The sequence below is a fragment of the Vicugna pacos genome, chromosome 14 (genome assembly GCF_048564905.1).
Source record: "Vicugna pacos chromosome 14, VicPac4, whole genome shotgun sequence".
NCBI lineage: Eukaryota > Metazoa > Chordata > Mammalia > Artiodactyla > Camelidae > Vicugna > Vicugna pacos.
The window spans coordinates 31,632,719-31,652,290 of NC_133000.1; the positions used below are offsets into that span (position 1 = coordinate 31,632,719).

At 39.0% G+C, this 19,572-nt stretch overlaps 1 protein-coding gene and 1 long non-coding RNA gene across 2 annotated transcripts in view; one reads left to right on the forward strand and one right to left on the reverse strand.

Moving 5' to 3' along the window:
• The window catches only part of LOC140701208 (uncharacterized), a 541,330-nt gene that overhangs the window by 427,739 nt on the left and 94,019 nt on the right, over positions 1-19,572 (reverse strand). Inside the window, exons 11-16 of the mRNA XM_072976649.1 lie at positions 19,220-19,311; positions 18,984-19,124; positions 18,376-18,432; positions 17,036-17,096; positions 16,282-16,505; positions 9,611-9,737 (exon numbers count right to left, since the gene is read on the reverse strand). Of these exons, the coding sequence (XP_072832750.1) occupies positions 9,611-9,737; positions 16,282-16,505; positions 17,036-17,096; positions 18,376-18,410 (447 nt within the window). The 5' untranslated portion in view covers positions 18,411-18,432; positions 18,984-19,124; positions 19,220-19,311. The remainder of the gene's footprint in view (positions 1-9,610; positions 9,738-16,281; positions 16,506-17,035; positions 17,097-18,375; positions 18,433-18,983; positions 19,125-19,219; positions 19,312-19,572) is intronic.
• The window catches only part of LOC140701225 (uncharacterized), a 60,968-nt gene that overhangs the window by 2,619 nt on the left and 38,777 nt on the right, over positions 1-19,572 (forward strand). The gene's annotated exons all lie outside the window — the stretch shown is intronic.

Here is a 19,572-nt window from a genome sequence, read left to right on the forward strand (position 1 = left end):
GAAAGAAACTGAGGTGAATTACCCACCCAGTGGAGACATACTGGGTGGGGCCTGTTTGAAAGATAACAGGAAATACCCACCTTGAGGATATGTCCAAAGTGGGGCTGGTGGAAACATATGAGGGAAATACTCACCCAGTGGAGACATCCCGAGTGGGTCCAAGTTGAAAGACACTGGGTTCAGGACTGAGTGGTTAGGTAAGTGGCTGGTCTAATATTTTCCTCAATTTGGTTACCTCCATTGAATTTTTCAGGATAAAAGTAAAACTCTTATGAGGAAATTTTCAACTCAAAAATTCGGACCATCCTCCTGGCTGGTAACAGCATTCTCGGGTGACAGAGAATCTTCCAGGAGTGGTAGAGACAAAGGCTTCATGCCACAGAGTTGTCCCTGTGGGAAATCTTACTAGCAAATTTATTGTGAGAACCCGACCTTACAATGGGGAATAGAACTTTCAAAAAAAATAAAGAACAAAAAAGAAAAGAAAAAGAAATGACAGATTGCCAGTCTCCAACTACTACCCCAGCCAGATTTATGTACATACAAAACTTACAACATTAATCGGGAATAAGAAAAAAAAAAAACTCACTCTGAAAATAACCAGGCCTGATAAAAATATTTTTTGGAATTCTGAACTTATAAAAACAAAATCCCCTTTAGGGGGAACTTGGATTTCTCTTCCTGTGTCCTTGAAATGTAAATGTTTTATCTTTCTCTGGGTGTTTTAAGTGTGTGTATGTAAGTATATATATGTTTAGTTTAGTTTTTAAAGGAAACCTTGGACTCTGCTGTACAAAGTTTCAAGTATTGTGTACATATGGTGGCCACACAAATAAATTGGGATTCTAAGCAATTCTTTGATTGTACCAATTTTCAGATATTTTGCCATCTTAAACTTTGCTGCATCAGCCTGGACCACGAAGGCTTTAAGCTTTTGGAGAGTAAACCTTTGAATTTTATTTAGGCAACACCCCGACTCTCATGTGGAAGGGCCTCTTCACCTTATTGGTTTAAAATCACTATATATATATATAAATTGGTGGCCATATGATGGATTTTTTAATTTGGAAAAACTTTTTAATTGGTGAAAGTTTAAAGAGATCTCATTATAAACAGCTGTTTTATTGGTACCTATTAAAATAAAGTTTAAATGCAGAAAATTATATCTAATGGTTAACCTAAGAACTCAGATAAAAAAATATAACTGGTTTGAAAAGCTACATTTGTGTTTTTCCTTTCTGATAAATGTTTCTATAGATGCTAATAAAAACTTAGAATAATTAATGTTAATTAGGTTGAATAACTGGAAAAATGATTGTAAAAATGTCGAAAAAACAGATAAGTAGCTTATCCCAAAACGATAAATATTTTTATATGGTTATTTTGAATGAGATAAATAAAATGGACATTTTTGGATTTACATACAGGGTTTTGATACTACACTACGTAAAGTTAAAAAAAAAAAGGACCAAAGAGATCACCTACTCCCCCTCAACATTAAAGTTTAAACAAGTCCGTTTTATTTACCACAGTTAAAAATATATTTATATGTAGACTGAAATACTTGATCAATGATTGGGACAACAGACCAATAAATGAAATTAAAAATCGAGAAGGGCCTAAGCTCTTTGGCTGAAACTTGGGCATCCTAGAGACTTCTATAAAATTATATACAATGCAAACACACAAAAAAAAGGTTTCTGGCACTCCTTCTAGAAAAAAGAATTATTGATTAAACTTAATAAATATAAAAATTAAAGGTATAAGATTTAATAAAATTGAGATAAAAGTTTGTGAAATTGGTATATTTAAATGGTCTTTATATAAACCTTTTGCTTATGTTGTCGGATAGATATGTTTCAGTGGAAAAACGCTTCCCCTTCTTGGTATTATAAGGCTGGGCACATATCTGTCCCTCTGAAAATATTAATTGAACAAATTAAAGGAAACCAATATAGTTACATGAGCCATCCAATATAACGTAAAACTAAAAACTAATTTGAGTGGCTAATAAAAAAATATAGGTTTACCCTGGGTTTAACTTATAACTCAAGGAAAAGAGACCTTAATAAATGACTTATGCAAGCTTTGGAAGACATAATAAAGAAAACCTTAAAGTTTTATTACATGGAATTCTTTGTTTACAGCTCTTCTCACTGATACAAAAATGCCAATTAAGGAGGTAAAATTGGGTCTGGGTGACAGAGCAGTTCTCTGGGGACATGGAAGAGAGTGTCTTTGTCTTGAAGATCAGAAATATAAATACAACAAACAGTGACCTAGGACTGAGCTTAATTAGCTCAACGAAATAAAACTTGAGGCCAAGAAATTTTTGGCATTTTAGAACTCAGAACTCTGACGGGTCCTTCAGACTTTGTGAAGAAATCTTAACTATCTGTTTCATAAATAGTAAGCCTTAGTGATTTGAGCAAGCAAATTCAGCTTACTCCAACTATTATTATAAATATCTTATAAGTAAGTTTTTAAGTGAATCTATGAGATCTCTAGCTTTTGTCTGTTCATAAGCCTGCATACAGATTATAGAAGTGAGATATTTCTACTGCTAAAAAAAAAAATTCAAAGTCAAAGAGCTCTGCTTAATTGACGTAAAAATATACGAGCTTAAAAATTAAGTATTTTTATAATAAAAACTTAACAAATTGACTTTCAGCATCATGTGAATTGGAAAATATTCAATATTAAGATAATATTTGATATTGTTTAGTTTAAGTATGTTCTAATTAATATAGACATCTTTAAAGTCATCAATATTATGTATAATACCTTTACTGTACCTAGGTTTAATGAAAGTCAAATAAGATCCTGTTATATCTGTTGCAGATTTGTCAAAAAAAAAATAACAGTAATGTGCTGTGGTAAAATTTTAAGTAAATTAAATGCAAATGAGATGAGAGCTTTGGGTAAATATTTAAAATATATTTTTAAAATGTATGCTTAAAATAATGTCTAAATGTTTGTTATCTTTAAATTCTAGAGTTGTGCTAAATTAAGTTAAATGACAAGATTTTATTAAATATCTATGCCATTGTCAGATAAAATAAGATTGAAATATGAATTACTTAACATTTAACTTCCTCTTACAGTGAAACTAAAGGTGTTTAGAAATATTAATCAATGGTTGGTGCCACACAGAAATGGTCTCTATTAGTAAGGGAATGATCTCAGTATCCTAGGAAAGTAATATAAATGTGTAAAGGAAGATGTAAGAATGGAATTATACTTTGTTAATGAAAAATAGTGACTTTCTCCTGAAGCTGGTTACTTCTGAATGGAAGACAAAATAAGGGACACATCTGTGGAAGGCTTGTGGAAAAGGAACCCCGAGGAAAGTTTTGTACGTGGTCAGAATTGGCTAAGTTTAGAATCAAATTGGGCAACGCAAATGAATCTTAGAAGTAAGCTGGTACAAGATTAGATTTGGTTTTCTCTCTGTTAAGAGGAAAAAATTTTCTTAAAATATTAATCCACCTTCAGTAACAGATTGTAAAACTTCTTATACCACTTAGCTGACCTGTTCTGCCTTTACGTTGACATATTTTCTTGTTAATGAATTAGTACTACTTTACAATGATCTATATGTTTCTCTGATCAAGTGTTCTGAAATCTTTCAAAAAGCTCCCCAAATATAAAATTATAATTAATTACATTAAAATTAATTTAATTAATTAAAATTCTTTTAATCTCTAGTTAAGTTCGGGATGCTACAGAAGGCCCCTGAAACATCCCAAAGAGAGATTTTTAACTATAAGGTTTCATTTGGCATTTTAAATAACATGGAATTGTCAAATGAATCATAAAACTTCTAAGGTTATATTGAATGAGAAATATTATTAATATAGGTATTGTAGAAATTATATGGACTCCCTAAAATTCTGGTTTATCTGAAATGTTACCAGTGATAATTATGGGTATAGTGAACAGGTTTCTTTATTGATTATAGTGTAACGGTGTTTAACCATGCTTTTAAATATTTTGTCATTTATAGACAGTTAATTGTTTTCTTCTGATGGTTTTGCAAAATGCTTTCTCTTCAAGGAGATTTACTGATTTCTAATAAATTTCAAACTACAGCACTGAACTAAACTGGGTAAGAAATTTTAAAGTTCTAATGAAAACTCTCATTAAAAGAATTAGTTACATGGGACTGAGTAACCTGGTGAATATGGTTATAATTTTTGATATTGTTTGAAATACTACTGGCTTTTAACCTGTTTCCAAGACATAAAGAATCTCTTCTCCTTAAGCTAGTTATGGTTCACAGCAATTTGATAAATTATACCTATGTATACAGACTTGGAACAGTTATCTTTTCTCTCTATCTGATCCCTCAAAAGACTAAAAATACTTAGGTCCCCAGTGGCTCTATCAGACAAATTAGAGAGATCATCTCCTAAGAGATATAGGAGTATAAAGGTATTTTAAGGATTTTAAAGAGAAAAGAATTTACCGAAATCTGTAAGGCAAAAATCCATGAAAAGCCTTGACGTGGCTTTCTTGGTCTTAGAAAACCTTATTAATATTTTACCCTGAGACTCCGTATTAAAACTTCCAACACAGTCAATTTAAAAAGCCTATATGATCAAATAATCAGATTTAACTTGTAAAGAAAGTAATCTTGATTTGGCTATATTTGAGAAAACTGAGGGTAACTTTAGAGAGAAAAAAATTATATTTTAGTGGATATTAAATTCTAGTTTTGTTAATTGAGGTCCATATTTACTAAGACAAGTGTCCCAGATCATTCCTTGCTGTTATGTCACTTTACTGTACAGTTTAATTGAATTATGAAAAGAATAATCTAGGTTTGTTTCTGAAGCTCAGTAATCTATCCTTGGGTAAAGTTCCAATGCCCCATGACCTGCAGCCAGGGGATTATACATACTGCAACAGGCATGACTTAAAGAACTGTCTCCAACCTGAATGGAAAGACCCTTTTTCAGGTACTCTTAACTAGACCATACAAACCAAAGCTGAAGGAAACGGAGTCTCGGATTCATTTCCTATCTGAAACATCCCCTGCAGTGCACTGGCCTATCGAGCGCTGCTCACCTTAAAACAATGCCCAAATGGAGAAAAAGCTTCCAGACCAGGATGAGAAGAAGACGTCATCTGAGCTAGACAGCTGACCCAAGACACCGGACCAGGACTGTATACCAACTACTTTGATAATTTATCCAACCTTTGATTATGAACTACTCCACTTGTTAAGTTTATGATAAATTACCTATGTCTAGTACTTCTGTGTTACCTTGGTGGGTTTCCCTACTCCAAGGCTCTAACTAGATAGCCCTCAGAAACGTTATTCTAAAAAGAAATTATAGTTCTGTTTAGGCCACTGTTGATCTTACAAGGTGGGAGATTTCACCTGGCCAATTAATACCTGCCCTGACCCTGACCATAATTATGAACTTTCTCATAGGATCAAACTCAGAAACACAAGCAAAATTTTAACCCAAAATTACAACTTCTCGACTATTAAATTCTTACTCATGACTTTATTATCGTTACTAGCATTATTACTTATATCCTGTCTATTTTATAAAATTGTTGTCTGTTACATTTCCCAATGTGTAACTAGGCCCACAAGATTGATGATGGCTAAACATCTTGAAGAAACAGATGAAATTTATAACCCTGAATAAAATAAATATAATAGTGTGATTCTAGGTATGGAAATGAGCAAAGAAGTTTAAACACTTCCTGGATCATAATAGACTAGTAAGACAGGTGATCCAGAGAACTTTTAGTATCAACAGGGCCTGATAAAAAAACTAACACCTTGAATGGCAACTCAGAAGATTCTTCACCTGAACTAGGAATGAGCCATCCTAGCACCGTGGGACAAAATTGGTCATGAAATGTCTCTCAAAATATTGGTCGAATTTAGGACCAAGGGGGACCACTGTGAATGAAAATACTACAATGTGCATGAAAATACTGCAACCATGTCAGTAAACAAAGAATGCTGAATCCAAGTCATCAGCGGCTGCTGCCAACCCCCAGCGAGTACATGCCTGCAGCCCGGCCTGTCAACCACTCACAGTGGTGCCCACTGAGCAGACTCAGAGCAAGAAAGGACAGGATACTGGCCCTAGATAGCCAGGTGCTTGCCAAAGGAATGAATTCAATGACCCAAATGTTTGCTTCCCACCATACATAGAAAAGCAGTAAATACTTGAACTTGAGATATCTGGTTTTCTTTAGATAACAAGCAATATTTTATTGTTCCAATTACCTGGTCTTTGTTGTAAAGATTCTATATATCCTAGCTCCTCCCCTACCTCTTGGGAGCAGTTCCTCAGAGTGATCTGAGATGCTGTCATCCCGGCTCGAGTCCTCCAGCCAAATAAATCAAAGCCCTTAACATTTAGGCTGAACGTTTATTTCAATGACGTTCCAGAATAGACACAACTCATCAATTCTGTAATGGAACACACTGAATCAGGAACCAAAAGCGTGTTTTAGTCCGGAAAATCTCCAGGTTCCTATTTCTTCCTGTCATTATACAATCCCTCCAGAACTCATTACTTTGCTGTCTGCTCCTCTGGCAACCAAACTCAGAGAAGAGTCAACTCAGCAGAGCACCATGCTGGGGAGAACACCCCGCAGAAGCACTGCAGGCTGCCTTCCCTCCCGCATGCTCTGCTGATCCTTGGTGTCCTCCGTGGAGACCAGGCCAACAGAGCTGTTCCCAACAGCTGCAAAGTCGCACACGTTAAATAAATCATTTTATTTTATATGATATTATACGTATATACCCATCCCTGAAAACAGCTTTGCCAGAAGCCCAAATCTTCAACAATAATCTGCAAAGGCAAATCAGGTCCCCAAGGGAAAACATGTCTTAAGTCGATGCAAAGGCCTCCAAAGTCCTCTCCAAGAATATAAACCAAACTGCCTGCAGGTCTGCAGCTGCAGGCGGTTACATGTCTGCTTTTAAAGCAACCCCTTCCTGCCCTCGGGTGCTACAATGCCCTTTTATGCCCTCCCATCGCAGGGCAAGAGCAGCCGCTGCAGAACCTTGCAGGGCAGCACTGACAGGACTGGACAAAGAGGATCAGAGCTAAACTAAGCCTTCTGATGACACGAGTTGTCACTCTGTCACTTTACAGATGAAGATATATATAGAGAGAGGTGGGGTGATAATGCTCAAAGTCACACAGCTAATAAGTGACAAAGTATATAACTCTGCTCCTCCCTCCTGTGTGACGCCCAACTGGGACACCCACAGGGTTCTCTCGTGGCTGCCTGAACAGTCTTTTCCTATCACTCATGACACACCACAGTGTCTGAACTTAGCATGCTTTTGCAGCATCTTTTCCCTCCAGTTTCTCAGGAACAAGGCTGTTCGGGCCTGTATGAATTCCGGCTTCCTGAAATCTCCATGCTCAGGCTGGTCTTGCCTGTGCATCTGGCATGCTGCTCAGAGGCTTTTCCTCCCCTGCAGGAGGACGTTTCTAATCTTCACAGGGACACAACCTCAGGGGAGCTCTCCTCTCGCCCTCAGCACGGCAGGTGTCCCAGACCTCATCCCGAGCAGCCCCATTAGGACGGTGTCTGCCCAGCTCTGCTAGTCAGAACAGCAGCCTCAATGCCAGGGATTATGCCCAGGTCACACTGCAAACCTACTGCCCGCCTCACAGCCCCCAGCCAGCAGGTCACCTGGAAGTCACAGCAAGTGCCCCACCCAATCCAGAAGTCTCTCCTTTTGCCAGCACCACTGATGACTGGTTTCCAACCTTTGGTCAGTTTCGCACAAAAGAGCACCTTCTACAGTGAAGCGGGTGGTTTTTCTTCTGCACCTCATCCTTACTGGAAACGTAAAGGGAAACCAAAAGGCCTTTTCTCAACCCTTTTCTGATGAAACCCTCCCACCCACAATACTCATATGCTCAAGAGCTTTGGATCCACATGATTTTCTTTCCCTTATGCTAAGTGGCTCAAAAAACTGAGGGATTCTTTCTCCTTTGAGGGTATTAGCACTCAGTTTCTCGGCTTTAATCTGTTTTTGTCTCTCTCTTCAGTGACCCTAGCAGTTGCCACCTCTTACTCCCTTCAGCAGCCTCCCTCCCAACATCTAGTCCAGGAAATCAGCTGTGATGAGGGGCCCGGGGGCCGTCACAGAAGATGCAACTAAGGCAGAGAGAGGCTACATAATTTGCCTAAGAAATCACCTTGAACCACCAACAGAGTGTGTCACCTCCCTCTGTTTAACTCTTATGCTAAGCAAGTTAACTTTTTGTAGATTATGTTTATAAACAGATGAGGTATGAAAATACATACAAGAGCACACATCAACTCTAAGATATTCATTAACTCCACTATTTTGTTTCTATTTATTTTATTTCTATTAAAAAATTAAGAACCCCTGCAGTCAATATAGCAAAATGTTACTGGGTTTTAAATCCAGAATATAGAGGGGTTGTGTCATTACTTATTCTTATATGTATATTCACAAGACAAAATGATTTGAAAGTCTCTCTCCTCGCCCCCTACTCACTATTGGCTCTTACCAGAGCTCCCAGACCACACATCTAAGAGCCTTTCACTTTACCAACAGCTGAACTCATCAGTTTTCCCCCAGAACTCCCTCTGCAGCTTTCCCTCCTCAGAACACAGCAGGACCATTATTTAACTCATTAATCCACCCAGAAACCTGGGCCTTACTCCATCCTACCTTCACAGAAAGCATTGACCCTTTCCTCTTTACCATCTAAACATGCCTTCAATATGTTCGCTTTTACCCACTGACCGTCCCACCGCTCAAGTGGAAGCCAACAACACTGCCCACCTGGACTCATGAGTCTCCCAAGTGGCCCCACAGCCACTCTCCCCTACTTGAGACAAATGGGATTGTGTCACTCCCACGCTTTTTGGACTCTTTTCAGACCCTCTGTTCTTAGAAGAAACTTCAATTTCTTCACCTGGTGAAGGTCTTTGCCATGAAACTATCAGCTCAGGAAGGGCAGGACATGCCCTCGTTCCTCGGCCACACCATCTGGCAGAGCATCAGCTTGGGAGGATTGAGTTCTTAGCAAACTAATTCACTTATCCATACAAACCCATGGTACATTAGAAAGATTTTAGATGTTGAGCTCGACTATTAATTTGGGGATTTTGCACTGGCAACCTGCAAGTATATATTCTAATCATTGTGTCTTCTTAAAACCACACCCAGATAAAAGGAGTATTTGTGGAATGTCTTCGGAGTAAAAGGGACTGTACTTTTACAGATTTTATGTTTTATACTATGAACAACCCGGACAGGGTCACAAATGGAACCGCCTCACAAGTGACAGAAGACAGGTGAGACGCATATAGCAAAAGGTCACAAAGATGGTAAGAGCAAAGTTGTTTCTCCAACCCCCGAAAAAATTCCTCCAAGAACTGAAAACTAAGAATTTTGAAAGTAAAATGCTATCATATAAAGAAAGAAAATAAATAATCCTCTTCATCAGGGTTTCTAGATCTGACTGCAGAGTTATTAGCAGGCCATACTGAATCCTAGAACAGAAAAATCAGATGGACTAGTGGTAAGTTCCAGGAAAACGGCAGTAATTCCTCCACTTGAAAGAGGACACACACTCACTTGTTGAAGGTGATTGTAAACCACATTCTGCAGAAATTCAGAAGATTCAGGCACCGCTTCTAGATGGTGATGACACGGAAGGACGGCTTGGATGCATGCTTCTAACTGAGTCACCGGCATTCTTACACTGCAGGGGGAAATGGAGGCCCTCAGCCAAGAGCAAAGATGTTCCTGTCATGTATCCCAGGCCGTGCCTCGGGGACTCAGTGTCCTGTAGCAGGCCGTCCCCAGGCGAGGACCCGCAGCGTGGCCCAAGCAAGCAGGAGGGGCACTGTGCTTGAGAAATCCCATCCCCCATGGGGGCAAGAGGGGCTGGTGGGGTTGTGTGAACCTATAAATGCTCATAGAAATACACCTGCATACATTCAAGTGATAAAATTAAAAGTAGCAGGCTATTTAACAAAATTTCAATTGTCAGTGTTAATTTTACCATTCCATTCCGCTTGTCCCCTGCACACTGAGACAGGCTTAGGCTCTCTCACACCTGCAGCTCTGATGCAATAGTTGTGAATTTATTTTACTTTGCTGCAAGTGTCTTCGCTCCCAGTGTCACTGTGAATGTCGTCTCTTAACACAGTCAGGTATCTTCCTGGATCTCTCCCTGAGTTCCTTGCTCCTGCTTCTCAGATCCTGAGATAAAGAACAGGTGAAGGCACATGACTGGAAAAGTCAATGTGGACTTGACCAAAGTCCTCAGTGACCCCCTAGGTGAGTGCTGCCCACCCCTTACCTTCAATTCTCAAGGTTCTGCCCAGAGTGACATCCAGACAGGAGAGAGTCCTGGGCCCTATTAAAAGCTGTGTGGCTTGGGTGCAGGGAAAGCAGCAGGAGCTTGTTCCGTAGCCGGTCCCATCCACACCTCTGCTCCTCTCTCTCCCGAGGCCCCGCTGCCAAGCCCCCAGGCTCCCTGAGCTTCTGTCCTTCTCTTCTACTCTACTTCAAGCCCATTTCCTCTTCCTTTATTCCCTGATTATCCCCAGCTGGAGTGATTTTTCTATCATAGAATCTGAAAAAATTTCCTGCAGCTGAAAAAGAGGTGCCAGAGGTCAACGCCCATATGGTGGTTCCTGAAGAGAGCCCCTTGTTAGGGAGACCCTCACCAACACTCACAGGGCATCAGGCATGTTGCAGGGTGGACCACCCCCAATAAGAGTTTGCTGTGACCCCAAGGCACGCACAGCATCCCTGCTCACTAAAATATAGTTGTAGTCCTTTATTAAGAAGCAAAAATAAAAAAATTGCTCATGTTTCTTAGTAGAATTATTTATGAGGGAGAAAAAGAAATTGTAATAGAAAGAACAAATTTCACTCCATGTTAGATGTGTTCGTTTGGCTTTAATCCTGTACCTTGTTTTCTAGGCTCAGACTTGCTGTTTCTGCACCTTTTGTAAAAGAAAGTTGCCTTTAGCCTGAAATATCCAGGAGGGCCTATTCTCCCGGCTCTGATCTTTAAGAATATTTGCTCTTCTACACTTATGTATAGATGGCAAGTTGTAAAATAGTGAATAACCTTTCTTTTTTTTGGAGGTTATACGGGGGCACCATAATTTGACCCACATGGACAGCTGCAGGAACAAAGGATTTCAAGGACAAACAATTCATACAACAAGAAGATTGCAACAACCAGCCACATCCCTGCCCCTTTTTGGTATAAAAGGAGACTGAATTCTGCCCTGGGGATGAGAGTTCTACTGGATAACAATATGCCATTTCCTGGGCCTGCCAGCTTTTCAAATAAAGTCTCTTTCCCTTACTCCAACATCTCATCTCCCGATTTATTGGCCTGTCATGCAGCAAGCAGAACGAGTTTGGACTTGGTAACAAATTGACTGCCTTAGAGGTAGTATGTCTCCACTGTTTCCTCATTTCCAGTATGTCACAATCTATCAATTTTATATGCTTTTTAACAACACGAACAAAAAACCTATTATAAGGAATTGATTCCACAGAAATAAAATTATTTCTACTCCTTCAAAACTTTTTTCTATTTTAGTTTGTTTTGCTTATTGAAAAGAAAATAAATTCAAATCATTTTATATCATGTATTTTTATAGCTAGATATTGTAAATACTACAAAGGTATTTAAATTGCAATAAAAATTGTTCATATATTAGTATAAAGATATATACACAATCAATGCAGATTAGGAAAGGAGTAGATATTTACTAAAAATCCACTGCACATCCAGTCTTTTACAAGCATATCCTGGAATATAAGCTCTATTATCCAGGGGCCCCCCACCCCCATTCTCACTGCCGTGTCCCTTAGTAATCAACTACCAAGGCACCAGCATAGAACCATGCGATCGCTATTTTAGGTGTAAATGAGGGAATTAGCTCATTCAATTCTAAAACAGAAACCTTAAAATAAATACTGAACTTATTTACAGATAAACAAATTTGGACACAAGAAAGTACAGTTTCTCCCCAAATTCACAAAGATAATAACTGGTAAAGGCAAGATTTGAACTCATCTGCCTTGAATATAAAGCTAAGGTGGAAATCCCCTTCGACTGTGGAGGAACAGCAGCACAACCTGTCACCTTATCTTTGTTCGGATCTGGCTTTAGACAGCCTGAGACAGCACCCCATTCCTATGGAACTTGAGGGCAAACAATAACAATAAGGATTTTATATTCAGTATTTTCTTAAGTCTCAATTATATAAAGTGTCAGCAGGTCAGCAGAAAACTCTGGGAAATATGAGTGGGTCCAGAGCTTTTTGCTGATAAGAAACTCAATCTATCAGGACAGAGTGACCTTCCCATGAGAGGCCTCATGTACATAAACTAAAGGCAGCTGAGCAATGAAAACTAGCAAGAACATGGAACTCAAGCAAGAAGGATCCCTACCATTCCCTGCCCAGTTGCCTCTTCACCCTTGTGGACAAGATGGCAGAAGGTCCAGGTTCTTGTCCAAGTTACAACATCATGGATTCTCACCCATAATATATTACGACTCTATTCTGTCTTAAGTCCTTTCCAACTAAAATATGATGACACCAATATCTCAGCAGAATGTCTATGTCTCCACTTTCTCTCTTCTATTAGGAGACTATATCTATGGCTACAAAGCAGAAATTCAATTAAAAACACCATGCACGAAGCCTGGTGAACGTCTGTGTAAGAGACACTGTTCTCACGCTCAGTGAGTGAAAACTCAGAAAAAGTGGTCCTTCTCCCTCTGCAAGTGGGAGGGAGGCTGATTGTGTGTGTGTGTGTGTGCACGCGTGTGTTTGTAAATCAAATACAATGTATTCTGGGATGTGCACAGATTTTCTTTATGTTACTATCATTTCATGAGGATGAGCCAACCTTTAAATTAATTTGAATCTAGTATTCTGAGAGAGTCTCAGGCTCTTTTGGTGGAGGATGGGAAAGGGGAAAGGAAAGGAGGAAAGAAGTAAATGAAGCAAAGTTGTAAGAATACTGCTAGGGAAAGGCAAGTCATTAATTTTGTTCCTACTTGCATCACACACAAATTAGGGACTGGCTTTCCCCCATGTCTTGTCAAGCACTGAGTTGCAGAAGAACAGCCGACAGCCCATTTCTCACTGAGCTTGTGACTGTACGTGGCATCTTATAGACGCTAATTATTTAACCTGACCAAACAATCTAGCAGCAGGCTGTAATTCTCCTATTTTGAGAGATAAGAAAACAGGAAGTGAAAGAGGGTATATAGCTTGACAAAAGTCAGAGGACAAGTAAACTAAAGAGGATGAATTCAAACTCAGATCTGAATGCAGAGTCTGATCTTCCCACTCCCAGGGCTGGAAAATCCTTAACACACAGGGTCCCCAGCTCCTCTGCATTGTTCCTGGCACCAAGCATTTCCCATGGTGATATTCTCCAGTTCTCAGACACAGCGCTCTGTGCAGCCAATAACCTCCATTCGACCTTGATCATCTACCTGCCATGCCCACCAGACTTCACCAGGCAGGAAAGCTGGCTTTCAACTGCATACAAAGCCACCCCTGGTTTATCCTGGACTCTTCAGTGGCTTTTCCAGCGTAAAGGCAGCCATGAAAGTGCTCACAGTTTGTACATGAGCCACACTACCTCTCTCCATCTGTCTCCTCATCTATACTACTTTGCTATGACCATTTTGAGAATCTTGGAAACAAATTTTTAAAAACAGAAAAGAAAGGATTCTGTAACTAGTACTTAATACTTACAATTTTAAATGAGAAGTTACAAAGTGAGTATTTACAAACCGAATCTTCCTTCCTAGGTGTCAGTTTTAACAGTTAAAAAATATAATAGCAAAAAATTCTCACTTAAAAAATTAACAAAATCATCAACAATAATCTGGAATAAACTCAAAAACAATGCCCATGTTGTACATGGAGAAAGTACAGGACTGTACTGTGGGGTAAAGTAAGAGGTGTGAAAGTAGAGACATCAACATTTTGTATGGAGGAAAGCAGTTTTGAAAAAATGTACGTTCTCCTAAATATAATTCAAAATTACTAAAAAATCCCATGACAACACTTCTTTTTTTTTTAACTTGAAAAATTATATTAGAATTCTTCAGGAATAATAAAGTCATAATACTAGCCAAGAAAATATGGGATGGTAAAGAGAATCAAAAAAAATCGCACTGTCAGATATTAAATATATTTTTACAATATGTAAGATATAGTGCTAGAGTAAGAAAGTAAGATTGACAGAAATAAACCATGAGCTCAAAAAGAGACTCTAGTGTACATAAGTATTCTTTACAGGTGTGATTTCAAGTTAAAAAGCAAAGTATGAATTCAATAATTGTCTTGGGACAATCAGAGAATCCCCTGGAAAGAACAAATTCTATTCCAGTCATAATGACCGCAAGAAAAATTACAGAAAGTGATGTGAATATTAGAAAGTACTAATAACAGCGAATATAATTCTTTGCTCATATTAATTCAACTTCTCCTCACTATAACAAGTACCATTATCATCTCCATCTTAGAGATTAAAAAAACCTACAGAAGAAATTTATACCGTTATAAGAAAGTATTTCTAAGAATAATATCAAGGATAAAACCCAAAAAGAAGACATTTACTATCTTAAGATTATTTTGGGCCACAACAAAAATGAACCTACTGAACAAAATGAAAGGCAAAAAATGACAAGGAAAAGCTCTCTGATACATCTTGATGAAGACAAGGGGTTAATGTTCATAATATATATAGAGCTGTCACAAAGCAACAAGAAGCTCCCTCACTTAAATGTGTTCAACGGACAAAAGAGATCATTCACTTTTTAAAAGTCAGATGGCTAATGAGTGAAAAATGCTCAATACCTCACTGGTCATCAAGTGTAAATTAAAACAATGAAAAAGTACTTTTGCTCATCATATTGGCACATATTTTTAAAAGATATTCTAGCTAGTGTCCATGTTTGAGAGAACAAACTGTGAGCGATCTTCTGGAGGACGACATGTCAATGGATATGTAAACTCTGAAAAACGTGTGTACACACAGGCTGAACTCCACTTTTAGGAATCGTTTCATTTAGAAAAAATCAGTTCAAAAAGATGTACTCATCAGAGCATTTACACAGCACTGTTTAAAATGGTGAGAAGAAAAGCTGAAGTGAAATCATATCCAGCGATAGAGAATTGGTTACATAAGTTATTCTACATCTTTTCATTCCCCAAAGGAGAAGGAATTTCTAGATTCACTTGAAAGGAGCCTGTGATTTATGTAGTTGTCACATCCAAGGACTAAATTTCCAGAAACCTTAACTAGAGAAATACTTATACAAGATCGCAGGAATGTTTGTATAAGAAGGATTCCAGTCAAACACCCTTTCTGACAGTGGAAGATGGAGAAAACTTAAGTGTCTACCATCAAGACAATGATGCGGTAAATCACGGCGAGCTGTGGGCACTAAAGTTCCGGCGTTTCGGCGTGGTCCAAGGCCTTGTCCACAGTACTCTCCCACGAAAGGTGTCCTTACACGAGACCAAACCTGCACATCAGGAAAACCCTCTACTCTATCTGAAAGGACCGGGTGAGACTAGAGGGGGAAGAAGTCAATGATATATACCTGAGTGAATAAACCGAGCTGCAGAAAACATATAGTATGGCCTTATTTTTCAATAAAGCATATATACACTCACATATACATAGATTTCTCATATTCGTGATGTATGTGTATATATATATGACATAGGCATAAAGGTCATGAAATACATACTCCATATTGTCAGCAGTTTTTACTCTCTGGAAATAAGGGGAAGGGAAGTAGGGGACTTTCGGTACCACCACAGTTCTCTTTTCAGTATTTCAGTTAAGTATACTTGGAGTTTAAAAGTTTATTTAAGTCCAAAGTAAAATGGACGATGCCTCCACAAGACAGAATGCTATACTGGTCATTAAAAATCATGCCAGTGGAGATAGAATATTGTAGAAAAATGTGTAATAAGCCGAATGGAAAATGGAGGTCTCCATACAGAAAACAGGCACACAGTGCTCGCTGGTTTTTATGACAGAGGTAATACACACTGATGAAAAGAACAGAAAATAGATGTTAAAGTGTTAATTATTATCTCTGAGTACTGGGAACAAGATAGACACTTTTGACACTTTTTTCAGACTTTTATATTAAATACACACTATTTTTCACCTGAAAAAAGCATTTTTTGATGTCTAGTACCACACATTGGAAAAAACACACGAGTACTTACATAAACAAATAACTAGGAGACACCGCAGCACCGTCACGCAGTGTAGAAAGGGCGATCCTGAATAACACCACGCAGTTACATAAGGACCCACAAAGTGAGAGCACCCCCTGTAACAGGGCGCCCCCCCTTCTATTTGTCAGTTGTGTCTTCAGGGCTGAGGCAATTCTGAGCACGGCCAGTGTCAGTGCTGGTGTCTGGATGGATGCCACTGGAGGTGAAGGCACCTGCAAGCTGAGAGGAAGAACAGAAATCATCCTCTGCTTTTTCTGTCTTGTTTCTTTGTTACTTTTAAAGAGAGGCGTAAATAAGATAAACTGAATCTTCCCTACTGAAATTTCAGTAATGAAACCGTTTTTAAAGTGTTCACAACTTATATTCTGCCTATGACTGTCTTTTCAACAAAGCATCATATTTATTAAATGTTAATTAACTCAGTTAATTAACTACTTGTTGAAACCAATTAAAGAACATGAAATGCACTACGTGAAAGCACCAAGCCTGCAGTGACTAGCTCAGCTGTCTTGACGTCAGTGCAGTCAAACCCCACCATCCCGTGGCCCTGAGCTTCTGATGCTGGTAAGAGAGCACGCTGCTGCCTCAGATGGAGAGAAACGGTGAAAGCATTTTCTGAAATCTACAGCACTGAAAAAACATAACTGATAAATCCCAGGCTCCTTTGAGGCTGTCATTTTCCGTTTCTGGCCAACACCCGTTAATGAGCAGAACCACCCCATTCCCGAGTCATGGGACTCACGTGGGCAGAAGTTTTGGAGAATTTTCCAGGTATAGAATGTAAACCAACTATACATAAGACTCTGAAAAAGAAAAGATGCAATACTTTGATTTTGGAAGACACTAAAATATTCTCCTAATCCTTAGTATTTGGAAAGGTTGGGCTTCTACTAAGCCACTTATTTATTTCACAGCCAATGAGCATCTTCCACAAACCCTGTTTCCCTGTGTCTGCTGGGAACTTCAGGCACATTGATGCTGTCTATCTTATAAGTCACAAGGCAGAGGCGTGTGTCTCACGCCTGCAAATCTCACACAGACTCAACTCCTAGCCTCACTGTATGAACTTGGCCCCATTTTCTCACCTGTTTATTTGGTATCTGTTCTTCTGTAAGCTGCCTGAAATGCTTCTTGGAACAAGTCAGAAGAATGAGTGGGTAGAGAAATGGACAGATGGACAGGTGAGAGATGGGCAGACAAACAGAGAGTCTCCAAGAGAAGGGGAGCAATCAAAATTACCTATGCAAAACCCTCTTCTAGTCAGGGAAGGAAACCACCACGGAGAAGTGTGAAGAGGCAGGTAGCTTAGGACTGTTTCCTGGATTCCATGAAAAGTCACACCAAGAGATGAGAGGGTAGAAGTATAAATAATAAAAGAAAAAAAGCATGCATGTTTGAAAAATATATCTACATTATGTACTTTCTAAAGAATAGAGTCAAATCAGCAAGGCCCAATAACACAGTCCTTGGGTATTTACAGAAGTGAGAATCCCATCTCCAATTCGCAAGGCATCCCTTCGGAGCACTGAGAATCTACACGGTGTGGTCATAAAGCCATCACCGCAAAAGCTATGCTATCCTGCACTTACGAGGAAAGAGCAGCTGTGCTCGGTCTGCCTACACGCGTCTTTTACAGCCCTCAGCACCTCTACGGGGGAGGGACGCCTAGCGAGCCCCATCTCTGCAGGACAGAAAACAAGTCCAGGAGAGGCTAAGCCGACCCACCAATTCTCCATCTCACAGGACTTGTCACTCCAGACCCGGACTCGAACTCGGACCCACGTTTGTAACCACAGTACTACAGTACTTTATGTGCTTTTTGTGTGTATAATACATTTGTTTCTGGCATGAAAGGGTATTTAATAAATGATCGGTTGTCTTGTCTATCTCATTAGCTCACAATCTTTATATTTTTGTATTGTACTCTTCCCCTGGAGAAAGGAACGGAAAGAGCGGGGGTCAGAATGAGGTGGGGCTCCATTCTTTATCTGTTACCTCATCTCATCCAAGTCCCCAAACAGGGAGAAAGAGCAAGTGTTCTCTTCATCATTTAAAGAGAGGGCTCCAGTGATGGTGACTTACTCAACTCCAAAACCAAGTCTGGGGGAAGGGCACATGCAGCAACGAGAGCAGTATCACCTGTAGGAAGGCAAAAAGAGCTCAGGGGATGGCTCAATGGGTCAGCCTGATTTAATTTCAATCGATAAAACAATAACACACTCTAAAAATATTAGCATACAATGGATTTGCTCTTTCTTGACATCTAGCAAGTTTCCACATCTCACATGTAACATTATCATGAACTAGTGAAAGGAAGAGTCCACAGACAAGGAAAATCAATGCCACAGGCAGACTGAAACCCAGGCTGGAGGAAAGGAAGAGAAAGGGCATAGTTAAGAAGAGGGGAAATTCTGGGAAAAATACATCATCACAAGGACTCTCAAACATCATCCAGCAATCATATAATCATTCTTTCAAGAGAGAGTTACTTAGGTCCTATTTTGTGCAGCATTGTACAGTGGGCGAAGCAAGAGCACAGCGTCCGGTGGCAGCAAGTTGCGGAGCTCCAATACACTTCTGATCCCGGTACCTTGCACACTTGTCCTCAGTATAAAGGCAAAAAATATAGTAAAATAATCCAATGTAAACTCTATGCAATGCTGAAAAAAAATTAAAGAAGACCTAAATACCTGGACAGACACACCACGCACATTCCTGGATCAAATGACAGCATTCTTGGTATGGCAGTGCTCCCCAGAGCGATCCATATATTCAACGTGGACTCGATCACAATCCCAGCGGGTTGCTCTGCAGAAACTGACTATCTGCTCCTACAATTCATATGGGAATTCGAGGATCTCAGTAACCAAACCGTAGTTGAAATAGAAGAACAATTTGAGAGGACTTGTAATTCTCAATTTCAAACCTTACAACTGTATCTCCAGGTGAGATTAGAGGCCATTTTTAAGTTATAATTGTGTTTATCCTTATTTTCTAAATTCTGTACAATGAATATACCTGTTAGAATAAGAAATATAAAAAGTAAGGTATTTTTTAAAACATGCAAACCGATTCATTCATTGGGAAAAAAATATTTTGACTATAAAGATGAAAACAAATATCTAGTGAAAAAGGACTATTTAAAAACAAGAGTGCATTTACATTTTTCGTAAATTGGAACCTGAAAAGCACAAACACATCAAGTTTCTAGGGAGAGTGTTGCAACATATTAATTGTTATTTCCAAAATTCTAATTGAACAATGAAAACTCAAGAAAGG